The sequence below is a fragment of the Papio anubis genome, chromosome 17 (genome assembly GCF_008728515.1).
Source record: "Papio anubis isolate 15944 chromosome 17, Panubis1.0, whole genome shotgun sequence".
Lineage (NCBI taxonomy): Eukaryota > Metazoa > Chordata > Mammalia > Primates > Cercopithecidae > Papio > Papio anubis.
In genome coordinates this window covers 50,890,824-50,916,445 of record NC_044992.1, presented here as the reverse complement: position 1 = coordinate 50,916,445, position 25,622 = coordinate 50,890,824, and the positions used below count along the sequence as shown (strand labels likewise).

At 50.8% G+C, this 25,622-nt stretch overlaps 3 protein-coding genes across 22 annotated transcripts in view; 2 read left to right on the top strand and 1 right to left on the bottom strand.

Moving 5' to 3' along the window:
- HDAC5 (histone deacetylase 5) overlaps positions 1-4,859 on the top strand; it is a 47,608-nt gene extending 42,749 nt beyond the window's left edge. For 16 of the 17 annotated variants that reach the window (XM_031657129.1, XM_031657126.1, XM_031657124.1 and 13 more), the window contains 7 exons: positions 754-873; positions 1,138-1,235; positions 1,411-1,529; positions 2,340-2,473; positions 2,743-2,827; positions 2,957-3,122; positions 3,207-4,859. In XM_031657129.1, the coding sequence (XP_031512989.1) occupies positions 754-873; positions 1,138-1,235; positions 1,411-1,529; positions 2,340-2,473; positions 2,743-2,827; positions 2,957-3,122; positions 3,207-3,246 (762 nt within the window). In that variant the 3' untranslated portion in view covers positions 3,247-4,859. The remainder of the gene's footprint in view (positions 1-753; positions 874-1,137; positions 1,236-1,410; positions 1,530-2,339; positions 2,474-2,742; positions 2,828-2,956; positions 3,123-3,206) is intronic. The other variant, XR_004179288.1, reaches the window with a different exon arrangement.
- Positions 4,860-5,266: 407 nt separating this feature from the next.
- On the bottom strand, positions 5,267-11,154 carry G6PC3 (glucose-6-phosphatase catalytic subunit 3). Of its 3 annotated transcripts, XM_003913155.3 has the most exons (6): positions 10,693-11,154; positions 7,342-7,448; positions 6,836-6,926; positions 6,523-6,641; positions 6,159-6,300; positions 5,267-5,930 (listed from the first exon to the last, which is right to left on the bottom strand). In XM_003913155.3, the coding sequence occupies exons 1-6, from the start codon at positions 10,908-10,910 to the stop codon at positions 5,567-5,569; spliced, it is 1,041 nt and encodes a 346-aa protein (XP_003913204.1). In that variant the 5' UTR covers positions 10,911-11,154; the 3' UTR covers positions 5,267-5,566. The 3 variants fall into 3 exon arrangements, with proteins under 3 accessions (XP_003913204.1, XP_021784952.2, XP_017806285.1); XM_021929260.2 differs by lacking the exon at positions 6,523-6,641 and having other exon boundaries at positions 6,159-6,323; XM_017950796.2 differs by lacking the exon at positions 6,523-6,641.
- Positions 11,155-16,573: 5,419 nt separating this feature from the next.
- The window catches only part of LSM12 (LSM12 homolog), a 36,166-nt gene continuing 27,117 nt past the window's right edge, over positions 16,574-25,622 (top strand). The window contains exons 1-2 of one of the 2 annotated variants that reach the window (XM_009190771.2): positions 16,574-16,838; positions 20,151-20,284. In XM_009190771.2, coding sequence (XP_009189035.1) covers positions 16,715-16,838; positions 20,151-20,284 — 258 coding nt within the window. In that variant the 5' untranslated portion in view covers positions 16,574-16,714. The remainder of the gene's footprint in view (positions 16,839-20,150; positions 20,285-25,622) is intronic. The other variant, XM_031657115.1, reaches the window with a different exon arrangement.

The following is a 25,622-nucleotide window of genomic DNA, read 5'->3' as shown; positions in this document are numbered from 1 at the left end:
CAGTGAGCCGAGATCGCGCCACTGCACTCCAGCCTGGGGCACAGAGCAAGACTCCATCTCAAAAAAAAAAAAAAAAGAAAAAGAAAAAGGCCAAATACAGTGGCTCACACCTGTAATCCCAGCATTTTGGGAGGCCATGGTGGGTGGATCATCTGAGGTCAGGAGTTTGAGACCAGCCTGGCCAACATGGTGAACCCCATCTCTACTAAAAATACAAAAAAAATTAGCCGAGCATGGTGGTGGGTGCCTGTAATCCCAGCTACTTGGGAGGCTGAGGCAGGAGAATTGCTTGAACCTGGGAGGCAGAGGTTGCAGTGAGCCAAGATCGTGCCACTGTACTCCAGCCTGGGCAACAAAAGCGAAACTCGGTCTCAAAAAAAAAAAGAAGAATCTTATCTGCTTGTTTTAAATTCCCTACTAGCCTTAATGTTTTCCCATAAACTGAAGTGGAATGGGTTCTGTAGGGAGATATGCCACATTTATCCCATGGCTTTGAATATCACCTACACAGTGCCACACCTCAGAGGCTCAGACCTAGTTAGAGAAGTGTGGGGTGGGCAATACCATTGTGAACAGAATATGGATGCCCTGTGGCCAAGGGTGGACTCCTGGGCTCAAGCGATTCTCCCAGCCCTCAGCCTCCCAAAATGCTAGGATTACAGGCGTGAGCTACAGCGCCCAGCTGACATGTGGAATTTGATCGTTGGGTCAGAGCGTGGGCCATTTTCCTGATGCTTCTACCTCCCCTCATAGGACATTCACCATGGCAATGGCACCCAGCAGGCGTTCTACAATGACCCCTCTGTGCTCTACATCTCACTGCATCGCTATGACAACGGGAACTTCTTTCCAGGCTCTGGGGCTCCTGAAGAGGTACAGCTCCTGGGCGTAAATGCAGACCCTCCTGGCCCCTCTGGGAGGTGGCACAATGGGACCTGGCGGGGAGCCACGGAGGCCTATGGTGGTGTTGGTACCTGGGGAGTCTGGGCTCCTAGTGGGAGGACCACACTGATCTGACTGCCCCTCCAGGCAGAACAGAGGTCAGTGGAGTGAGACCTGGAGGCAGGGGTGAGGGCAGGGGCAATGTTTGTTATCCCCAGGCGGTGAGAATAGCCCTCTCCCCGACTCTGGTTCCAGGTTGGTGGAGGGCCAGGCGTGGGGTACAATGTGAACGTGGCATGGACAGGAGGTGTGGACCCCCCTATTGGAGACGTGGAGTACCTTACAGCCTTCAGGTAGGGACTGAAAAGGGCCATAGGAGTCAAGGGGAGCCCCTCTGGGCCCTGCAGTGAGAGGGGCAGAAGGCACTCAGTTTAGTGTGGGTGGAGGGGGTTGTCTCTGGGAGGACAACAGTGGGGCGAGGCCTGGCCTGGCCATCTGCTGGGCTCAGCTTGGGCCATCCCTTTGCAGGACAGTGGTGATGCCCATTGCCCACGAGTTCTCACCTGACGTGGTCCTAGTCTCTGCTGGGTTTGATGCTGTTGAAGGACATCTGTCTCCTCTGGGTGGCTACTCTGTCACCGCCAGATGTAAGCCTGCTGGGGGATTGAGGGAGGAAGTGAAACAGTGAGGATATGGAGTCCAGTGGGGCATGGGGCAGGAAACAGACTGATATTGCAGGGGACGGGGAAAGCAGGGGGCAGAGCCTAGACTTGGAATCATCTTGGTAACTCCCCCAACTTGTCTTCTGCCAACCCTGGCCTTAAGGGGACAGGAGGTGGAGGTGGGGTAGCAGAGGATAGAGGATGTATCCTGCTGGAGCTGTAGAGATGGGCTTGTTGGTCCCTGGTGTTTCAGTGATGCTCCTTGTCATTGGAGTCTTTAGCCAATCTGTTAATGTTTTGACTGTGATAGGGCATTTAGTCCATTGATGCTGTATTTTATTATGGATATATTTGAGTTTATATCTCCCATCATATTTTGTGTTATTTGTCCCACCTCTTGTGTTTCTTTTTCTCTCTCTCTCTCTTTTTTTTTTTTTTTTTTTGAGGCGGAGTCTCACTCTGTCGCCCAGGCTGGAGTGCAATGGCATGATCTCAGCTCACCGCAACCTTTGCCTCCCGGGTTCACGGCCTCAGCCTCTTGAGTAGCTGGGATTACAGGCACGTGCCACCATGCCTGGCTAATTATTGTATTTTTAGTAGAGAACGGGGTTTCACCATGTTGGTCAGGCTGGTCTCGAACTCCTGACCTTGTGATCCGCCCGCCTTGGCCTCCCAAAGTGCTAGGATTACAGGCGTGAGCCACCGCGCCCAGCCTTTTTTGTCTCCTTCTCTTACTGGCTTTTGAATTGATTACCTTTCGCCATTTCTTCTTCCTCCCTTCACCCATCCCCAAAGGTTTTGGCCACTTGACCAGGCAGCTGATGACCCTGGCAGGGGGCCGGGTGGTGCTGGCCCTGGAGGGAGGCCATGACTTGACCGCCATCTGTGATGCCTCTGAGGCTTGTGTTTCGGCTCTGCTCAGTGTAGAGGTAAGGGGTGGGAAGGAGCTGGGAGGTGGCAGGCCAGAGGGCTGAGGGGCCAGCAAGGGGTCAGCCAGCACTGGTAGCCCCTTAGGAAGCTTTTCCTTGGTCCTAAGGAATAGCTAATGGCCAGGGAAGGCTTTCTGAGTATGGGTTTGTCCAAAAAGGCCATGTTTGCCCCTGTTGTGAGGGATATCTGGGGCTAAGTGGGGCAGTTAGAGGGGTATGCATGGCAACCCTACTCCCCACCCTAAACCTTCTCTTCTTTCACCTGCCAGCTGCAGCCCTTGGACGAGGCAGTCTTGCAGCAAAAGCCCAACATCAACGCAGTGGCCACGCTAGAGAAAGTCATCGAGATCCAGAGTGCGTGGGGACACGTAGAGGGGCTCAGGCTGCCAAGGGGGCACGGAGCTTGTGGGAGCACCAGGACTGGGGCTGTTCATGTGGGTGTCCTCTGCCCTCCCTGACCCCTTGCCTGTCTCTCGTCCACAGGCAAACACTGGAGCTGTGTGCAGAAGTTTGCCGCTGGTCTGGGCCGTTCCCTGCGGGAGGCCCAGGCAGGTGAGACTGAGGAGGCCGAGACTGTGAGCGCCATGGCCTTGCTGTCGGTGGGGGCTGAGCAGGCCCAGGCTGCAGTAGCCCGGGAACACAGCCCCAGGTAAGCAGCAACCCCTACCACCTCTCTGCCCTTGCCCCTGCTGGTGTGCCCCACTCAATACCCTCCCCTGTGCTTGCCCCACAGGCCGGCAGAGGAGCCCATGGAGCAGGAGCCTGCCCTGTGACACCCCGGCCCCCATCCCTCTGGGCTTCACCATTGTGATTTTGTTTATTTTTTCTATTAAAAACAAAAAGTCACACATTCAACAAGGTGTGCCGTGTGGGTCTCTCAGCCTTGCCCCTCCTGCTCCTCTACGCTGCCTCAGGCCCCCAGCCCTGTGGCCTCCACCTCAGCTCTAGAAGCCTGCGCCCTCTGCAGGGGGTGGGGGTGTCTTCCCAGCCCTGTCTCACGTGTCCCTCCACCCATTTTCCTGCATTCTGTCCTTTTCCCCCTTGGAGCCTCGGTCAGCTCAAGCTGGGCACGGGGGCCCAGAAAGTACTCTCCAGTTCTGGGGCCCCCCTGAGTGAGGAGGGAATAGGAAGTCGGTGCCTTGGTTTCATCTGACTTGGGGGGAAATGCCTTAATTTCACCCTCCTCCCTTCTCCAGCCTCAGGAGAGGATCTGGAGGATCCACTGCTGTCTAAGATGCAGAGTGGAGGGGAGGTGGGCACCCACCCTGTGATTCTCCACCCTTTCCCCTTTCGTCCTCACCATCTCTGCACAGACCCCTCTCTCCCTCCTTCCTCTTGGTCTCAGCACTGATGGGAGGCTGGTGCCCAAGCCGTGGCCTGTGGTCTGTGAGGAGGGCTGTCTTGCCTCATACTCCTCACAGCCTGCTTCCCCCTCCCCGGGGCTGAGAGGGTGAAAGTGTGTGGGGAAGGAGAGGACTGGTTTCCTGGGTTCTCAGGGGCCAGGAGGAGCCGCAGAACCAGGTCTGCTCTCCACCTTACTCGGATGGCCTCCCTGCCCCTCTGCTGGCACAGCCTGGGCAGGGGGAGAAGGTGGTCCCTGCAGGGGGGCTCCAGGCTGGTGAGAGCCCCTCTGCTGTCAGGACCAGATTTCCCCAGCCATCCAGCATGCTGTGGGGAGAAGGGGCAGGGGCTCACCTCCCTCCTGGGGCCTTTTTGCTTTGGAGCCTGGGTATGGTGAGAATGGAGGTTCTAGAAGGGGTAAGGCCAGAACCCAGGGATCCAGGAGTCAGCTCTCAGCTGGAGCTTCCATACCTCCTGGGCTCCCTTTGCTGACCATCAGCCCAAGGGAGCTAAGACCAGGAGGGGGCTGGGTGCTGTCCCTTCTCTTTCCCAGGAGCCCTGCCAGCAGCTGTGGGCCTACAAGGCTTCCAGGGAATGCCATCCAGCCTGTAGGAAACCAAAGATGGGAAGTGGCTCCTAGGGGGCTGACTCTTCCTTCCTTCTTCTCCCCAGTACCACATATACTTTCTCTCCTTCTATCCCCAGGGCCCCACCAATCTGTTTACATATTTATTATCCTATTGGGGGCTTAAGCAGGATTGAGGGAGCCAGGGGAGGGGCAGGAGCCCCAGCACCATCAGTTCATTGTGTGCTTGTGTGTTTGTTTTAGATCCTCCTGGGGGATGGGGATGGGGCTAGGTCCAGTGTACTAGGCCTCTCTGTGCTGAGCCCCAGGCTCCCAGCCCCTTACACACCCTCTCCCTGTGGCTGGTCTGGTTCTCATGTAAACCCACTCCTTGCTTTGTCTCCCTGGATATGGATTTCAGTTTTTTGTAACCCGTTACACTGTGTGTCCTTGTGTAAATAAACTTGTTTCTGGCAGTGCCTTCTGGGGCCAATGTCTCTATTCTCTGGGCTCCCAAATGGAATAGAGGTTCTCATCCTCCTTCCTAGCCAAAAACACTTTTCTCCAGTCCCTGGACTAGAAGCCAATTTAGGAAACTGGAGGTTGGGGCGCAAGATCTGACCTGTAGGTGAAAGACAGGGTTACACTGAATATAGTCACAGCATCTCATGGGACCTCTCATGTGGCCTAGGCAGTGATGAGGCAGGGGATAGACCTAGGGCTGAGAGGTCTCACCTGAGTTTACAGCCCTCTCCTTTCCTGCCTGTCTGCCCCTGGAAACAGGGCTGCAGGTGGCACAGGGACCACTGGAGCAGCCTGGCAAGGGTTCCGCTTGTGCACACACAGGCAAGGCCCGTGGAGATGTGCGCATAGGCAAGAAAGGAATCTCAAAGTATTCAAGGGCTTTATTGGGGCCACCCTGGCTGCCCCTCACAGTGTTGCAGGAACCCGCTGGTCTTGCTGTTGCCTTTGCTCTTTGGGGGCTTGAGAGGAAAGGCAGAGGGAGGACCAGCTTCTCTGGGAGAGAGAAGGCCCATCTTTGGGACTAAGACCAGGTGGTGGGGAAGCAGATTTAGGGAGGGGAGGGCCTACTTAGGGGCTGGAAGGTGATGGGGCTGCCTCCTGGAGTGTGGTGGTCACAGAGCGTTGGCTTTGTGGGAGGGAAAGGAAAGGAGGCACACAAGAAGTCAGGAAGAGTGGATGGGCGGTGCTTCCTGGGCACTGAACATGTGCACTGCCCAGGGCACGAGGGCCAGGACTAGGCATGGCCAGAGGGTATACTTGAGGAAATTGAAGATGTAGAAGAGGCTGATCTGAGGGGGGTGGCCCAGCCAGTCAAGGGGGCCCAGCAGCCCCATGGCCAGCACAAGGCAGGCTATCTTCTGGCCATTTCCCAGTTGTGCCCGACGCACCTGGGCATAGCAGGGAGAGTGCAAGGCAATGCCCAGGCCCAGGGCAGCTCCTGAGTCACGGCTCAGGGAGGCAAAGGGCCGGCTATCCATGTGTATCCACTCAGGCCGCTCACACCACTTGAAGGCTAGGCTGATGGACCTGTGGGGAAGAAGAGTCCTTGCCAGGAGAGGCTGGAACGTAGAAGGCCACTGGCTCTTCGCCATCTGCCCTTGGGGCCCACTCCCATGTTCTGCTTTGTGCTTGTGAGGGTCTATGGGAATAGGTAATGTGTCCTTTTTTAGCTATAATGAACCAGAGACACACCAGGCTAGGTGCAGGCGAGATAGGACAGGGCCCAGCCTGCCCAGGCTTCAAAGCGAGACTTACCAAGAAAGATCCAGGCCCAGCGTAAAGAGGGTCCAATAGATGAGGCTGGTGCCTAGCATGAGGGCCAGTGCGGTCAACCCATAGAAGCTTAGCTCCCGCTCCACAGGCACCCGGGGAGTCATCAGCCAGCCCAGGACAGCGCCTAGGAGAGTGGAGTGACGGCAGCTTCAGGGAGTTTGGGGATATGACCCTCCCCACACCCACCCCCAGCTGCAGTGCAGCTTGGCAAGGGAACAAACTGAGACATAACGGGGGGCCTCTTGGCTGGGCTCTACAGAAGCTGGGAGCGATGGGAAGATCCTAGACTGAACCTCCCACTGCCAAAGGCATCCTCTCAGTCCACCCCATTGCCCCAGTTGCTCACCAGTTATTAGGCCAGCCAGCACCTGGTGAGGGAAATGTGCTAAGATGAAGATTCGCGACAAGCCAACCGCCAAAAGGAAGGTGCAATAAGCTAGGCTAGGCATTACCCTTACCCAGCGGCTAGAAAGAAGAGAGGCAAGGAGCTCAGAGCGTGTCCATACACAGCTTAGCCTGCAGCACCCAGGTACCCCATGGTTGAACCACACAACCTAGGGTCCCCAAAACTCCAGCTCCCAGACTGCATGCTGCTGGGTCTTTTAGGTACAGGGTGCCATCACCCCTGCTCCCAATGGTGGGCAATGCCAAGGGCATACCTGCGGGCCCGAGTGGCCACCTGCGAAGACAGGGCCGTCATTATGGGCCAGAGGGCTGCTCCTGTGATCATGCAGTGTCCAGAAGGGCTGCCTGCCAGTGAATCCAGAAGCTTGTGGTGAGAAGATGGAGGCAGGACCCAGGGGCCTCTGGTGATGCCTCAATAATACAGCTGTCTCTCCTGGCTGAGAAGAGAGCTTTTCCCCAGCACTGATCCATAACTGGCTCTGTTCTGAGGCCTTTTTACTGCCACCTGAGGTCACTGCACTCAGGTTTCTGTCCTGGTATGTGTCTCTTGGCTGTACTCTACACAAAGTGGGCAGCTGGTACATAGCATGAGTGCCCTCCTCCCATAACTCAGCTTGGTCTCCCTGGGGTTCCTTTGTTCTCTGGGCCAGTAATTGAGAGGCTGGACCTTTGGTTGGGCCACCCAGGCTGAAAAGTACCCTGAAATGTTCACCTGAACCCTAACCACATTGGGAAAGGGAGAATGTTTGAGGCTTCCCACCTGGACCAGTCTCACAAGAAGAGGGGAACTGGTGAACCTGGGCTGGAGCCTGGCTGTAGTACCCAGACTCATGGACCCACCAAAAGGGCCTGTCTCCAAAAAGAAACCTGGAAGAGAACAGATGCAAGATGACTTTCCACATGCACACACAGCCAGGGGGGTACAAGGTGGGCAGGACACGGAGTACTCTGGAGGGCCTGAGGGGTGAAGTCAAAAAGGGACTACGATTCTGTCCATTGCTCTTAAGGTATCCATGGATACCTTGCCGTGGTTTTCTACCTTAGAACGGGAGAAAGAAAGCACACTATTTCTTTTTTTTCCTAACCCTCAGAGCCTGTGGAAACACTATTTTTAAAAACTAGCCTGGGGTCAGGTGCAGTGGCTCATGACTGTAATCCCAGTACTTTGGGAGGCCTTAGCTGGAGGATCACTTGAAGCCAGGAGTTCATGACCAGCCTGGGCAACATAGCAAGACCCAGATTCAACAAAAACAAAAAATTAGCTGGAAGTGGTGGTGCACACCTATAGTCCCAGCTACTTGGGAGGCTGGGCGGGCAGATCGCTTGAGCCCAGGAGTTCGAGAACAGCCTGGGCAACATGACAAAACCCCATCTCTACAAAAAATACAAAAATTAGCCAGGCATCTTGGGGTGCGCCTGTAGCCCCTGCTACTCCAGAGGCTGAAGTGGGAAGGATCACTTGAGCTGAGGAGGTTGAGGCTGCAGTGAGCTGTGATTGTGCCATTATACTCCAGCCTGGTGATGGAGTGAGATCCTGTCTCAAAAAAAGAAAAAATAAATAAAATAAAAAATAAAACTGATACAGAGGCAAGAGATTGTGGTAAGCATGTGTGTGTGCTCTGAGATACTCAGTTGTCCCACTCCACCCCCTCTCACTGCAGGGCCAGCTCTTATCATCCACAGGGAACCCAGGACCCGGCTCTCTCCCACAGGCCCTCACTAACCCTCCTGCTACCCCTGCCTCCATGTCCCCAGTTACAGCCTGAATTATCCACACCTAAATTATTTAGGTGAGCCTCTCAGGTCTGAAAATGGGAGTGGGAAATGGACAGAGAAGGCTGAGAAAGAATAAGGAGGACAAAAATATGTCAAAATCCCCTGGTCTAGTAAGTGCTTGGCTGGGCCCTGGGAACCACACAATGAAGAGGCTGCTGTAGCCAGAAAGACAAAAGATGGGATAGCAAAAGAGATGCTGGCAGGAAACCACATGCTGGGGAGGGAAACACAGAAGGCACTTGCCTCTCCCCTCTGAAAAGTGAGCCTAGTATACATCAAGTGCTCACACAGAAAATGAATGGGGGTGCCAGGCACGGTGGTTCATGCCTGTAATCCCAGCACTTTGGGAGGCAGAGGAGGGCGGATCACTTGAGGCCAGGAGTTCGAGACCAGCCTGGCCAACATGGCGAAACCCTTTCTACTAAAAATACAAATATTAGCTGGGTGTGGTGGTGGGCGCCTATAATCCCAGCTACATGGGAGACTGAGGCAGAAGAATCTCTTGAACCTGGGAGACAGAGGTTGCAGTGAGCCAAGATGGTGCCATCGCACTCCAGCCTGGGCAACAGAGCAAGCCTCCATCTCAAAAAAAAAAAAAAAAAGAATGCTGGGTTGCTTACACCTATAATCTCAGCACTTTGGGAGGCTGAAGCGGGTGGATCACCAGAGGTCAGGAGTTTGAGACCAGCCTCGCCAACAAGGCGAAACCCCTTCTCTACTAAAAATACAAAAATTAGCTGAGTGTGGTGGCACACGCCTGTAATCCCAGCTACTTGGGAGGCTGAGGTAGGAAAATGGCTTGAACCCAGGAGGTGGAGGTTGCAGTAAGACAAGATCACGCCATTGCACTCCAACCTGGGTGACAAGAGTGAAACTCTGTCTTGAAAAAAAGAAAAAGAGGCCGGGCGCGGTGGCTCAAGCCTGTAATCCCAGCACTTTGGGAGGCCGAGACGGGCGGATCACGAGGTCAGGAGATCGAGACCATCCTGGCTAACATGGTGAAACCCCGTCTCTACTAAAAAATACAAAAAACTAGCCGGGCGAGGTGGCAGGCGCCTGTAGTCCCAGCTACTTGGGAGGCTGAGGCAGGAGAATGGCGTAAACCCGGGAGGCGGAGCTTGCAGTGAGCTGAGATCCGGCCACTGCACTCCAGCCTGGGCAACAGAGCGAGACTCCGTCTCAAAAAAAAAAAAAAAAAAAAGAAAATGAATAGGGACTTTGCCACTTGGGGGACATTAATAGTGTCTGAGGGAGATTGTGATCTTTGGGGGACAAGAACTAGAGGGGGAGGCTTATACAGACTTTGAGGGAGGAGAGAGCACAAAGCAAAGGGCAATTAGGCAAGAAAGAAGTGAATAGACCACTGTGGTTCCCTTTACATAAGGATGAGGCCCTTGTGGAAAAGAGTGGAAGGGAGGGGAACTCTATGTTGTTTTTCAGCAAGTCATTCGAGCCCATTGAAATACCTCCTATGAGCCTCCCTTTCTTCCCCCAGGCTGAGGATCTGGCAACAGAGGTTGAGGTGAAGGGAGGTGTGGCTGCATGCCCAGCCCCAAGGGTCACAGGGCCTCCACCCACGTTCCTGGGATCCCTGGCTTCTAAGTCTCAGTGTGAAGAGTCTACTAGTGAATGAAAGAGAAGGAAGGGAAAGTGTTCCCTGGAAAGCAGTGCTTTAGCCCAGACTTTACTGCACTCGCACAGGGAATCACCTGGGAACCTTGTTAAAATGCAGATTTTGATTCTGTCATTCTGGCCCTGGGACTGAGAGTCTGCATTTCTAGTCAGTTCTCAGGTGCTGCCTGTGCCGTTGGGCATGGTCCAGGGACCACACCTTAACCTGCAAGCTGTCTCTGTCCGTAGCAGCTACTGTGATGCCCAGCACAAAGCATGCTTCTTAAAAATTATAGCAAATGAGTGAATAGATGAATGAAAAAGTGAGTTGAGAGGTAGGGCTCTCCACTACTTAAATCACCATAGATATCTGTTAAAATACGAATTCCCGAAAAACAAAAATAAAAAATAAATTCCCAACCCTTTGGCGTTTCTAAATCAGTAAGTGTGAGATGAGGACGGGATATTTACATTTTAGGCACACCTCTTAGGTGATTTTTTGATCAGACCAGTTTGAAGAACACTGGTCTAATGAGTAGGATGGGTAGACTCTGAGGTTTGAGTCCAAGCGGCACGAAGATGCTCAAAGGGGAAAAAAATTAGAGACTACAGAGTAGGGGGTGGGAAGGCCCTTGAGACAGTTACTGAGAGAGACCAGGGCTTACACATGACTCAGGGCCCTCAGGGGTGGGGACCAGGATGCCGGAGGGCTTCTCTGTCTCACCACTTGAAGATGAGGTTGAGCCACTCGGTGATGAGGCTGATCCAGAGCACCGCGATGCCCACACGGCGGGACGCGTAGTAGGCCGCGGGGAAGTAGAACAGAAAGAGGATCTTGGGATCGCCCAGAAAGGTGACCCAGAGCCACACGTTCTCCAGCCAGGCTAGCTGGTTCTGTAGCGCCTCGGCTATCACGATGCCCACGCCCAGCGTGGACTCCATGGCGGCCCAGCTACCGACGAAGCCAGGGCTTGCTTCCGGACGGAAGCCAAAATGTCCAGACACCCAAGCAGCGTCGGCCCGCGGCTCTCTAAAGCCCACCCCTCTGAGTCCGAGGCCCCGCCCCGCCAGCGGTCATCACCAAGCCCCGCCCCGGACCCGCCCCCAGCAGTCCCCGGCTCCTGCAAGACCGGCCTCCAGCCGGTACTGTTTCCTCCTGCGCTCTCCTCCGGTTTTCCTTCCTACTGGGCAGCGTAGGGGACAAACCTTTATAAAGGCGTTTCCTCAGGGCCCCACGTGGCCGCTGTTGCCGGCACGTGGGCAGCCGGCTAGCTGCGGCACCGGTGCGGTTCCGGGTCAGGGGACGGACTAGCCGGCGGGCTGCCCGCGCTCCCAGCGTCCCTGCTCTGCTGATGCGAAGGCAGATATGTAATCTCCAGGGCCAGGATTCTTTCCCGACCGGACCTCTCTTCTCCAGTACCAATACCCACCAAAAAAAAAAAAAAAGCAAAAAAAAAAAAAAATCTGAGATCCTCTGGAGAAAAGGCTGCAGACAGCCCCTCCTCCTGGGAGCTGAAGCGGGATCCTAAATTTGGATACACACCTAATCAGTTCACCCCATACTCGCCTACCTCAAGACTCTTCCTTTCTAAATCGCCCGCTATTAATTTGGAGGCTGACAGATAAGTCTCTTGATTCTGAGGGGTCTTCCCTAAAAAGGCGAATTCTCACATATAGCGCAAAGTCACACTTCCTCCCAGTTCTTCCCTTGCTTCCCCCACCCCCATCTTCCTGCCATCCAAAACCCTGCTTAGGCAGATGAAACCAAGAGATAGTAACAGTGTTGGTATGGGAAGAGGATTGGCACACACCCGCGACAGAGTTTGAAACAGTCATCTGGAAGAACACACATAGAAAATAGAAATCTCAGCTATTCTAGGCGAGGTCCTGCCTAGAAGACTGTTGAACAGTGTCTCCTTAGTTTCTTCCTACCTCGATCAACTTTGTTCTTGAAAAGTTTTTTTTTTGTTGTTGTTTTTTGTTTTTTGCCAGGCGCGGTGGCTCACAACTGTAATCCCAGCACTTTGGGAAGCCAAGGCGGTCAGATCACAAGGTCAGGAGTTCCAGACCAGCCTGGCCAACATAGTGAAACCCCATCTCTACTAAAAATACAAAAATTATCTGGGCGTGGTGGCATGCACCTGTAGTCCTAGCTACTAGGGAGGCTGAAGCAGGAGAATCGCTTGAACCTGGGAGGCGGCGGTTTCGGTGAGCCAAGATGGCACCACTGCACTCTAGCCTGGGCGACAGGGACAGGGCGAGACTCCATCTCAAAAAAAAAAACAAAAAAAAGGAAAGTTTTTTTTTTTTCTTTTTGAGAGGGATCTTCGTTCTTGTCTTCTATGCTGGATTACAGGCCCGCGCTACCACGCCCGGCTAATTTTTTTTTTTTTTTTTTTTTGAGACGGAGTCTCACTTTGCTGCCCAGGCTGCAGTGCATTGGCAAAATCTCGGCTCACTGCAACCTCCGCCTCCCGAATTCAAGCAATTCTCCTGCCTCTGCCCTACAGTAGCTGGGATTACAGGCATGCGCCACCACGTCTGGCTAATTTTTGTATTTTTTAGTAAAGATGGGGTTTCACCATGTTGGCCAGGCTGGCCTCAAACTCCTAACCTTAGGTGATCCAACCACCTCAGCCTCCCAAAGTGTTGGGATTACAGGCGTGAGCCACAGCGCCCAGTTCTTTAAAAGTTTTCTAATAGGTAGATTAAAATGATAATGTGGCCGGACGCAGTGGCTCAAGCCTGTAATCCTAGCACTTTGGGAGGCCGAGACGGGCGGATCACAAGGTCAGGAGATCGAGACCATCCTGGCTAACACGGTGAAACCCCGTCTCTACTAAAAAAAAAGTACAAAAAACTAGCCGGGCGAGGTGGCGAGCGCCTGTAGTCCCAGCTACTCGGGAGGCTGAGCCAGGAGAATGGCGTAAACCCGGGAGGCGGAGCTTGCAGTGAGCAGAGATCCGGCCACTGCACTCCAGCCTGGGTGACAGAGCGAGACTCCGTCTCAAAAAAAAAAAAAAAAAAAAAAAAATGATAATGTAAATCTGTGTTCTTCTCCGAAAGAGATTAATTTCACTAATTAGAAAAGTGTAGGGGGCCAGGTGCGGTGGCTCGCACCCGTAATCCCAACACTTTGGGAGGCGGAGGCAGGCAGATCACTTGAGGTCAGGCGTTCCAGACCAGGTGGGTCAACATGGTGAAACCCCGCCTCTACTAGAAATACAAAAATTAAGCCGGGCACAGTGGCTCACGCCTATAATCCCACCACTTTGGGAGGCCAAGGCAGGCGGATTACAGGTTCAGGAATTCCAGACCAGCCTGGTCAACATGGTGAAACCTCGTCTCTACTAAAGATACAAAAAATTAGCTGGGCATGGTGGCGAGTGCCTGTAATCCCAGCTACTCGGGAGGCTGAGGCAGGAGAATCGCTTGAACCCGGGAGGCAGAGGTTGCAGTGAGCCGAGATTGAGCCATTGCACATCAGCTTCAGCAACAGAGCAAGACTCCGTCTCAAGAAACAAAACAAAAAATTAGCCGGGCGTGATGGCAGGTGCCTGTAGTGCCAGCTACTCGGGAGGCTGAGGCATGAGAATCGCTTGAACCAGGGAGGCGGAGGTTGCAGTGACCCGAGCCCGCACTACTGCACTCCACCCTGGGCGACAAAGGAAGACTCTGTCTCAAAAAAAAAAAAAAAAGATGCTGGGTGAGGTGGCTCACACCTGTAATCCCAGCACTTTGGGAGGCCAGGCAGGGCGGGTGGATCATCTGAGGTGGGGAGTTGGAGACCAGCCTGACCAACATGGAGAAACCCTGTCGCCACTAAAAACACAAAATTAGCTGGGTGTGGTAGCACATGCCTGTAATCCCGGCTACTCAGGAGGCTGAGGGAAGTGAATCGCTTGAGCCCGGAGGTGGAGGTTGTGGCGAGCTGAGATTGTGCCATTGCATTCTAGCCTGGGCAACAAGAGCAAAACTCCCTGTCAAAAAAAAAAAAAAAAAAAAAAAAGGGTAAGGGAGGGAAGCTGGATATAAATCTTAGTTTATTGCCTTCGTAGTGAACAGAATTTTTATTCCTGTTACAATGATTGTACCAATACCTCCAACACCAGGAAGTTGGTTTTTTTTGTTTTTTTTTTTTGAGACGGAGTATCGCTCTGTCCCCCAGGCTGGAGTGCAGTGGCGGGGATCTCGGCCACTGCAAGCTCCGCCTCCCGGGTTCACGCCATTCTCTTGCCTCAGCCTCCTGAGTAGCTGGGATTACAGGCGCCCGCCATCACACCTGGCTAATCTTTAGTATTTTTAGTAGAGACGGGGTTTCACCATGTTAGCCAGGATGGTCCTCGTGATCTGCCTGCCTCGGCCTCCCAAAGTGCTGGGATTAGAGGTGTGAGCCACCGTGCCCAGACACCACCAGGAAGTTTTTAATTGCCCAAGGAGAAAGCCTACATTGTTTACTGAGTCTTTGAAAGTTTGCTCTGGATCTAGCCTCAACCTTCACCAGCCTATTCCCACACTCTGCTTTGTAATATTTCTGAGCTATACATTCCTTGAAAACACTAAGTTCTCTCATCCTAGGGGTCCTGGCCCATGCAGTTCCCTCTGCCTGGAACATGGCCACTCTTTTGCCTTGCTAATCCTTCAGGTCTCAGTAGGTATTTTTCACTTCCTCCAAGAAGGCCTTTCCTAATGGCTCCTAGAAGTCTTTTATGAAAACCTATAATCATGATTCCATATAAAAAGTGGAAAACTGGAATGGCGATTATGTATGATTTGTTATGGAGGACAGGACAAAGATGAGAGGCATGAAAATTCTGAGGCTGGCCACAATGGCTTATGCCTGTAATCCCAGCACTTTGAGAGGCCGGCCGAAGCAGGACGATTGCTTGAGCCCAGGAATTTGAGACCAGCCCGGCCAACATGGTGAAACCCCATCTCTACTAAAAGTACAAAAATTAGCCAGGCATGGTGGCTCGCGCCTGTAAACCCAGCTACTCAGGAAGCTGAGGCAGGAGAATCGCTTGAACCTGGGAGGTGCGGGTTGCAGCGAGCCAAGACAGCGTCACTGCACTCCAGTCTGCGTGACAGAGCGAGGTTCTGTCTCAAAAACAAAACACAATAAAACAAAAAAAGTTCTCTGAAAAAGCACACTATGAAGGAGCAGAATTTTTATTCCTATTACAATGATTGTATCAATACCTCCAACACCAGGAAGTTTATGTTTCTTGGAGGGCAAGGAAGTACTTTTGAACTTTGTTCAGGTTAAGCTGCGCCAGGACTGGTCCTTTGCCTCCCTCTGGACTACAGAAAGGTCAACCTGTTTCTCATACATGAAGTGAGGATCCAAAATTTCTATAGTGGCGGTGGGTGGATTAGCGACAGCAATTGGTAGGGCTTGAAAATACATGCACATAGTCCTTTACATAAGATTAAGAAAATGACTGTTTTGTATATCAGATGGACATTAAAGGGCAGGGGTGCAAAACCCCTCCTCCAAGTTCCTCTTTGTCACTATCTGCTGCTCCTCATTCCTGCCTTTTGCCTGGCTTTCTGGGGGAAAGGGCAAAAAGGAAGAAGGGGAAGTGTCTTGACTTCTAAGAATAATGGATGACTAAAGGGGAACTACCATTTATTAAAGACCTAGTACATGCCATGCACATATACACGTTATCGCATTTAAACCTCCTAACTATGAGGTAGGTATTATTATCTAACACAGTATAGCAGTAAATAGCACTGTCCTTGTAAATAGGTAGACTGTTTTTGCTAGTTGTGGAACCGTGGACAAGTTTAGTCTAAAACTTAGTTTCTGTAAAAGGAGGACATTGATACCTACCTCAAAGGGCTGTTAGATGCTCAAGAAGTGACAATACAAATGCCTATGAAGAAACAGGATCAGGTAATTTGCTTACTCAAGGTCAGGTGATTTAGTAATAGGTTGACCTGGGATTCTGGTTCCGGCTTATCTCACTCCACAGCCAATGTTCTTTCCACTATCACTCTCTAGTTACAATCATCTTTTTTTTTTTTTTTGAGACGGAGTCTTGCTCTATTGCACAGGCTGGAGTGCAGTGGCACGATCTCGGCCCAGTGCAACCTCCGCCTCCCACGTTCGAGCGATCCTCCAGCCTCAGTCCTCCTAGTAGCTGGGATTACAGGCACGCGCCACCATACCGGGCTAATTTTTGTATTTTTAGTAGAGACAGGGTTTCACCATCTTGGCCAGGCTGATCTCGAACTCCCGACCTCAGGTGGTCCACCTGCCTCGGCCTCCCAAAGTGCTGGTATTACAGGCGTGAGCCACCGCTCCTGGCCGTTATAATCATCTTGTCCAAGTATTGTTAAGTCCTCTGAGGCTCTGATTCCTTATATGCAAAATGGGGTTAATATATTTTATAAAATTCATTCACTAAACTCTTGTGTGGAAGGTGTGCATATAATGGAGACTGCAGCTCTCTCCTCTTTCCCCCTTTCATTCCACGTAGGTCATTTATCCTTAACTTCTAAAATGGACTCTACAAGCATTTAACCGAGCGGACGCAGCTACACAAATATTTTTCAGATTCCCCTTTATTTCCTCTTCTTCCCTAGTCCACCTAGGCTCCCTATCCACCCAGCGTCAGACCACGCCCCGGCGTGTGACGCAAGCACGCTCCGTGCGTCGCGTCGCGTCGCGGCGCTCACTAGGGGCCCGGCTTTCGCCCGCTGCTGCCGCCGCCGCCGCCGGCCGCGGCTGCACTCCCAAGATGGCGGCTCCTCCGGGCGAGTACTTCAGCGTTGGGAGCCAGGTGTCGTGCCGGACGTGCCAGGAGCAGCGGCTGCAGGGCGAGGTGGTAGCCTTCGACTACCAATCCAAAATGCTGGCTTTAAGTATCCTTCCCTGCGTGAAGCCCGAGTCCGGGCCGGCGTGTAGGTGCGGTGGTCGGGGGGTGGGGGACGACGGCGGCGGCTGGGGCTCTCTCCGGGCCTAGGGGCGACCGGCTACCGCGGCGCCCGGGGCGCATGCGCATGGCCCTGAGTTCCCCTCCCCCTCCCGTGGGCCCTTCGGTCAGCTTTGGGGATCCTGTCTCCCCTTGCAGGAGCTGGGGCTTTACCGAGGATCAGTGGGTGGAGGAGGGCTTGACACGGGGATGGCTTTTCGGGAAGAACGTTATGAGAGGGGACACAGTGATTAGGAGAGGGGGTGGTGTTGGGAGGGGGCTGGTGGATTGGAGCCCGGATGGAAAGGAGGGGCGGGTGAAATATTATGGGGAGGGGTGTTTAGGGTAAGGAACTGCTGGTAGGGCAAAGGTATAGAATTTAGGAGGGCATGTGCACTGATGGGATTTCGTCCAAGGAAGGGCGGTGGGATGGTGACCAAATTGGTCCTTGCCTGTTTTGGGGGAGAGTAAGTGCAGGGCAGAGTTTGTATCTGAACTGGGGATAGTGGCTTGTTTCGCTGATGCGTGTGTATGTGTGGTGGTGGGGGGGCTGTTCTGACTTTTAGGCTTCTCGGTCATTTGGAAATCGCTGTTTGGGGGATGTTTGCATTGGAAACCTGTTCCAGAGAGGGCTTGCCGGGGCTTATGTGGGTTGGGGATGTGTGAGTTACAGGTGAAAGAGTGAAGTTCTCATGCTGCCTTGATCAGTCCAGCACATGGAGTCCTTTTACGTAGTAGTAGCAGCCTCCCTTTTGAAAGCAGCAATGTTAAATTGATTGGAAAAGGTGGCCTGCTTCTTTGGGGTGGGAATGACTTCTGAATTACTCCAGGAAACTCAGTCTTGGAAACGAAACGCTTCCTTGTTGGGATAAATGTGCCACAGCTTCCCCTTTTATGGGAGCTACAGGTGGGTTTATTGGAATCTTGAAGGAGTAATTTTTTATGGTATCTTTTTTTTTTTTTAAGATGGAGTCTCGCTCTGTTCCTAGGCTGGAGTGCGGTGACGCGATCTTGGCTCACTGCAGCCTCCGACTCCCTGGTTCAAGCGATTCTCCTGCCTCAGCCTCCGGAGTAGCTGGGATTATAGGCACGCGCCACCACGCCCAGCTAATTTTTGTATCTTTTTTTTTTAACAGATACGGAGTATCACCATATTGGGCAGGATGGTCTCGAACTCCTGACCTCGTGATCTGCCCGCCTCGGCCTCCCAAAGTGCTGGAATTACAGGCCTGAGACACCGCCCGGCTTTGTTTTTTTGTTTGTTTGTTTTTTTTTTTTTGAGACGGAGTTTCACTCCTGTTGCCCAGGCTGGAGTGCAGTGGCTTGATTTGGGCTCACTGCAACTTCCGCCTCCCAGGTTCAAGCGATTCTCCTGCTTCAGCCTCCCTAGTAGCTGGGATTACAGGCATGCATCACCACACCCGGCTGATTTTGTATTTTTTTTTTTTTTTAGTAGAGACGGGGTTTCTCCATGTTAGTCAGGCTGGTCTCAGACTGCTGACCTCAGGTGATCTGCCTGCCTTGACCTCCCAGATTGCTGGGATTACAGACGTGAGCCACCGTGCCCGGCCATGGCATCTTTCAAAATGAAGTTTCCTACTGAGTCTGCTGCCTTTGAGTGGCAAGTATTTTAATTCATTTAACCACTGCTTGTAGATTTCTAGTTTAGGAAGATGTCCTTTGAAACTAATTATAGTAAGAGTAGTTGCTTTTTTTTTTTTTTTTTGAGACAGAGTCTTGCTCTGTTGCCCAGGCTGGAGTGGTGCAGTGGTGGGTGGTGCGATCTTGGCTCGCTGCAAACTCCGCCTCCCAGGTTTGTGCCATTCTCCTGCCCCAGCCTCCTGAGTAGCTGGGACTACAGGCACCCGCCACGACGCCCAGCTAATTTTTTGTATTTTTAGTAGAGACAGGGTTTCACTGTGTTAGTCTGGATGGTCTCGATGTCCTGACCTCGTGATCCGCCCGCCTCGGCCTCCCAAAGTACTGGTATTACAGGCGTGAGCCACCGTGCTAACAATAGTTGCTTTTTCAAAAAATGAGAGGTTACACCTGGAAGAAATAAGACCTTTTACATTAGTGGTTTGGTTGGAAGGGTCTTGAAACTAGGAAATACTCTTTTTTTTTTTTGGGGGGGGGGGACGGAGTCTCACTCTGTCACCTAGGCTGGAGTGCAGTGGCACGATCTCAGCTCACTGCAACCTCTGGCTCCTGTGTTCAAGTGATTCTCCTGCCTCAGGCTCCAGAGTAGCTGGGATTACAGGCATGTGCCACCACACCCGGCTAACTTTTTTTTAGTAATGACGGGGTTTCGCCACGTTGGCCAGGCTGGTCTCGAACTCCTGGACCTCATGTGATTCGCCTGCCTCAGCCTCCCAAAGTGCTGGGATTACAGGCGTGAGCCATTGCGCCTGGCTGAATTACTCAATTTTTATTTTTATTTATTTTTTACTTTATTTTTTTTTTTTTTGAGACGGGGTCTTGCTGTGTCCCCCAGGCTGGAGTGCAATGGTGCGATCTCGGCTCACTGCAAGCTCTACCTCCTGGGTTTACGCCATTCTCCTGCCTCAGCCTCCCGAGTAGCTGGGACTACAGGCGCCCGCCACCTCGCCCGGCTAGTTTTTTGTGTTTTTTTTTTAGTAGAGACGGGGTTTCACCGTGTTAGCCAGGATGGTCTCGATCTCCTGACCTTGTGATCCGCCCGCCTCGGCCTCCCAAAGTGCTGGGATTACAGGCTTGAGCCACCGCGCCCGGCCAAATTACTCAATTTTTAGTTGACATACAGTAGGCTCTTAAATGTTTGGAGAATGAATGTGTGAATGAATGAATGGATTAACTGGCTGGGTCACCTTGGGTGAATTTCCTTTCCAGTGTGTAGTTTTCTCCTTTGCGAAATGGGAAAGCTCACATCTGAAAGAGTAAAAAGAACACTGTGCAGATACAGAGTATTATACGAAGAACAGAAAGGTCTAGCTCTTTTGTCTGACTCGTAGGTTTAAGACAAACGCATTAAATCTGTGTTATGCCTCCCCATAAAGCCAGTAGAGAGAAGGTGACAGAACTCCTTTGGAAGCTTCCAAGGATTTGGGCAGGAGGAAGGTGACAGGCAGAGATTTCCTGAGGAGAACTGTGATTCTTATAAGGCCTTCATGCTCCTGGCCTGCCTTTTACAAGCCTTGTGTGAATTGTGTTTTCTATGCCCCTTTTGGGATGTGTCAATGCCTCTGCTTGTCCTATTTTTCCTTAACTTTTTTTTTCTCACCAGAATGTCCCTCTTCCAGTGGAAAGCCCAACCATGCAGACATCTTGCTCATAAACTTACAGTATGTTTCAGAAGTGGAAATAATTAATGACCGAACAGAAACCCCTCCTCCCCTAGCTTCACTCAATGTTAGTAAGGTAAGAATTAAAGGGCAGCTCTAGCTTTCTAAAATGATGGGAAAAATTAGTCTCATTGAGTCTTGGTGATACGTTGTTGTCTATTTTTCATTGTTTTTAAGGGACTTAAAATTGTTGTGATATCTTTTTAAAAATATATACATTTAGTTTTTCTCTTTATTCCTGGATGTTGTCAGTAAATCTTAAGAAATAGCTTAACTCCCAAATAAGTTAGCTTGCTTCTGCCTTAATGAAAGAGGACCTTTTTTTTTTTTTTTTTTTTTTTTTGAGACGGAGTCTCGCTCTGTCGCCCAGGCTGGAGTGCAGTGGCCGGATCTCAGCTCACTGCAAGCTCTGCCTCCCGGGTTCACGCCATTCTCCGGCCTCAGCCTCCCGAGTAGCTGGGACTACAGGCGCCCGCCACCTCGCCCGGCTAGTTTTTTGTATTTCTTAATAGAGACGGGGTTTCACCCTGTTAGCCAGGATGGTCTCGATCTCCTGACCTCGTGATCCACCCGTCTCGGCCTCCCAAAGTGCTGGGATTACAGGCTTGAGCCACCGCGCCCGGCCGAAAGAGGACTTTTTAAATCTTGTAGTTCATTATGAACTTCTGGTGGTGCTGGGGTTTGGGTGGTGGCATTGCCTATGAACGTCTTCAAATTGTGTATATGTGGATGTGTGCATACGTGAATATATGCATTTTCTGCATGAAGATCTGAAGTGTTTTTCAGATTCTTGGAGGGTTTCATGACTTACAAAAGTTTGAAAGCCACTGTCTTAAAGGTTCTTTTTTGTCTTTATGTTTGAATTTTGAGTTCTAACAATTACATGCCTAGCATATTTTAATCTTGCACATACAAGTTGATCTCTGGGAACCCCCAAGTCACTTTTGTGTGTGTATGTATGAGACAGGGTCTTGCTTTGGTTAAACTTGCACACCTAGGCTCAAGTGACTCTCCTGCCTCAGCCTTCTGAGCAGCTGGGATTACATGCATGCGCCACCGCACCTGCCCAAGTCTTTTTTTTTTTTTTTTGAGCCATTGCGCCCGGCCTTTTTTTTTGAGACAGAGTCTCTCTCTCTGTCGCCCAGGCTGGAGTGCAGTGACGTGATCTCAGCTCATTGTAATCTCTGCCTCCCGGGTTAAGTGATTCTCATGCCTCAGCCTCTGGAGTAGTTGGGACTACAGGTGTGCTCTACCACGCCTGGCCAAATTTTTTTTTTTTGGAGACAGGCGCACACTGCCACACCCGGCTAATTTTTTGTATTTTAGTAGAGACGGGGTTTCACTGTGTTGCTCAGGCTGGTCTTGAACTCCTGAGCTCAGGCAATCCACTTGCCTCGGCCTCCCAAAGTGGTAAGGTTATAGGTGTGAGCCACCGCTCCTAGCTCAATTTTTGTATTATTAGTAGAGACGGGGTTTCACCATGCTGACCAGGCTGGTCTTGAACTTCTAACCTCAAGTGATCTGCCTGCCTTGGCCTCCCAAAGTGCTGGGTTTACAGGTGTGGGCCACCATGCCTGGCTCTAAGTCACTTTTTTGACAATTCCGTTTATTTAGTCAAAATTGATGTTGATCAATAATAATGACCCAAGCCCTGTCATAACCTGTGCTGTCCCGTGTACTTGGAACATTTTTCCTTCCAGAATGACTGGAGCCTTACCACCCATCAGGACTCAGTTAAATGGCATGTCTTCCAAGAAGTCTTCTCTGATCACCCAGGCTAAAGTAACTTGGCTGCGTTATTCTCTCTCATAGTACCTTGTCCTTCACAGTTAAGGTGACCATATCATTTGTAGTCCAACCTGAGACATTTTTGAGAGTAAAGGGGAATGCTTTTATTTTACACTGGGACAACAGGTATAGATTAGGTTACCCTACTCATAGCTTTTTTTGTAATTACATATTTGTTTGCTTGTCTAGTGTCTGTCTCACTGAACTTTATTCTGCAGAAATGGGAACCATACCTCTTTTATTTACTATTGAATATTCAGAGGCTTGCACAGAGTATTTAGTAAATATTTGTTGAATGAATAAGTTATGCTTCCGATTTTAGTAGCAGGTGCCTTTCATTAAGTCTCTCAAATTAGTGTGGTGGAAGTTTTTCCTTCTAGAGGAATCTTGCAATAATGGGTACTGCTTTGCCTTTCTTGGGAATGTAGTGTGTTCTGTACAGTACAGCAAAGCAAGGAAACACTTAGGCAACTAAAATAATAGAGAGTAACTGAGGCTTGTGAATGTCGTTACCTCAGATCTGGAGCTCCTATCTTGTCAGATTCCAGGGAAATGCCACACGTTTTTTAGTGATGGCCAGGGACAGATTTGGAAGGCTGTTGAGTTTCATATGGGTGTTGCCTTATATGGATATCCCATTCTTTGAAGCCTATAGGTTTTTGAAACCTTGGCTTAGTAATATACCTTCTGCCAGAGTATAGGAGCTCTTTGGGTGTCTTCTGTAAGCTCATGAAATTTTAAAAGACTTGAGAAATAATTTATTCCTCGTTTTTTTTTGAGATGGAGTTTTGCTCTTGTTGCCCAGGCTGGAGTGTGATGGCGCAATCTCGGCTCATGGCAACCTCCGCCTCCCGGGTACAAGTGATTCTCCTGCCTCAGCCTCCCCAGTAGCTGAGATTACGGGCATGCACAACCACACCCAGCTAATTTTGTATTTTTAGTAGAGACAGGGTTTCTCCATGTTGGTCAAGCTGGTCTCAAACTCCCGACCTCAGGTGATCTGCCGCCTCAGCCTTCCAAAGTGCTGGGATTACAGGTGTGAGCCACTGCACCTAGCCTTATTCCTAGTATATTGAAGAACCAGATAGGCTCTGAGTTATTTTTTGGTGTTTATAGGGTATGAGAAGTCTGTCACTAGATCTTTAGTGAGTAGTAAAGATGTGAAAGAGAGATGATTTTCTGAAGTTAGAAAGTTGGCTCTTGTGACCAAACAAGTGCCACCATTTAGAGGGGGTGGGGTAGTGTGGGTGGGACTGTTAAGTAGGAGCTGTTAAGAAGCAGTTCTCTTCTTATATTTGACCTCAGATAGAAATAGCTCTTGGTTAGTTTGGATTATCTTTGCCTTTAGGGTTTTGCTTTCTGCCGGTCAGTTTTCCTTGTTTACTAGCATTGTGGTAAACTAGCTGATTACCCACTCTTTGAGGAAAACAGCAGGAAGTAATAGCTTGGGGAACACCAGAAATCTTTACTTTTCTTACTCTGTGGCCTGCTTGCCAAATCTTGAAAAAGGTTTGCTGGGAAGAGGAGTCAGAAACTTAAAAACTAAAATTAGGTTGGAGGGTTATCTTTGGATTTCGTTTATTCATTCTTCCGTTTGCAGAGATGTTTATGAGTAAGCTATATTGGCTTTCCCTTGAAACCAACCTTTTAGGATGCTTTGCGATTCCTCTTTGGAGACGGACTTAGAATTAGAGAGAACCTGTTGGGCTATTGCTGAAGATAACAGCTATTTTGGGCAGCTATTAATATGTTACATGAATGCTGTGAAAAGTTCGTCTCATTTTTAACAGCATGGACTTGAGTTTTCTTAAGCTGGAGGATCATTTAGGCATGTGGAAGGGAACTAACGTACTCTGGGATGTCTGGAAGAAAACTGTTGAAATTTCAGATGCTTGCAGTCTGGAGAAGCACTACTTATCTACTCTAACTTTAGTCAAAGGTATCATCACATGTTGGCTCATCTTGCTGACATAGTAAGTTATCTGCTTAATTAAACCTGTTGATATGAACCAGTTATTTGTTGACTCTGACCTAGCAGGAAATGGAAGAGAACGGCTTATAAAGGAAATACTTAATAGCTCAACTAGGAAAGGTATAAACTAGAAACTTCTTGGAAATTGACCTGTTTTGCTTTCGAATGATAGTTCACTTCAGGCTAAGAAGTCTTATTTCTTGTTTTTTTTTTTTTGAAACGGAGTCTCGCTCTGTCGCCCAAAAGTGCAGTGGCGGGATCTTGGCTCACTGCAAGCTTCACCTCCCGGGTTTATGCCATTCTCCTGCCTCAGCCTCCCGAGCAGCTGGCACTACAGGTGCCCACCACCTTGCCTGGCTAGTTTTTTGTATTTTTTAGTAGAGACGGGGTTTCACCGTGTTAGCCAGGATGGTCTCGATCTCCTGACCCCGTGATCCGCCCGTCTTAGCCTCCCAAAGTGCTGGGATTACAGGCTTGAGCCACCGCGCCTGGCCGAAGTCTTATTTCTATCTCCAGCAGTAGCATGTAAGAGGAAGCTTGGGAGAGGACAGTAGGGTTGCAGTAGGGGGAATTCTTTTTTTTTGAGACAGGGTCTCAGTCTATTGCCCGGGCTGGAGTGAAGTGGTGTGATCTCGGCTCATTGCAACCTCTGATCCCTGGGTTCATGCGGTTCTTCTGCCTCAGCCTCCTGAGTAGCTGGGATTAAAAGCGCCCGCTGCCACCATGCCTGGTTAATTTTTGTATTTTTAGTAGAGACTGGGTTTTGCCATGTTGACCAGGCTGGCCTCGAACTCCTGACCTCAGGATTATCTGACTTCAGATAATCCACCTGCCTCGGCCTCCTAAAGTGTTAGGATTACAGGCGTGAGCCCCTGCACCTGGCCAAGTCCCCTGTTTTTCTGTTACTTTGTGCTTGGCCCAAGGAACTCATAATTTGGCAACATGAAGTACCCTAAATAATGTATAATGCTAAGTTATGTTTCGTGTGTGTGTGTATGTGTTCTGTTTTTTAGAGATACAGTCTCGTTCTGTTGACCAGGCTAGAGTGCAGTGGCATGATCATAACTCACTGCATCTTCGAACTCCTGGGCTCATAGGCTCAGTGATCCGCCCACCTCAGCTTCCTGAGTAGCTGGGACTACAAGCTCCCATCACCACACCTGGGTAGCTGTTTTGTTTTTTTTTTAGCTAGTCTCGCACTGTGCCCAGGCTGGAGCGCAATGATGCAATCATAGCTCACTGCAGCCTCAACCTCCAGGGCTCGCCCAAGTGATCCTTCCACCTCGCCTCCCAAGTAACTGGGACTACAGGCACACACCACCACACCTGGCTAATTTTTTTTTCTTTTTCAAGATGGAGTCTCACCCTGTTGCCCAGGCCGGAGTGCAATGGTGCCGTGATTTCAGCTCACTGCAACCTCTTCCTCCTAGGTTCAAGCAATTCTCCTGTCTCAGTCTCCCAAGTAGCTGGGATTACAGGTGTGCACCACCATGCCTGGCTAATTTTTTGTATCTTTAGTAGAGATGGAGTTTCACCTTGTTGACCAGGCTGATCTCGAACTCCTGACCTTGTGATCTGCCCGCCTCGGCCTCCCAAAGTGCTGGGTTTACAGGCATGAGCCACTGCGCCTGGCCTAATTTTTTTTTTTTTTGTA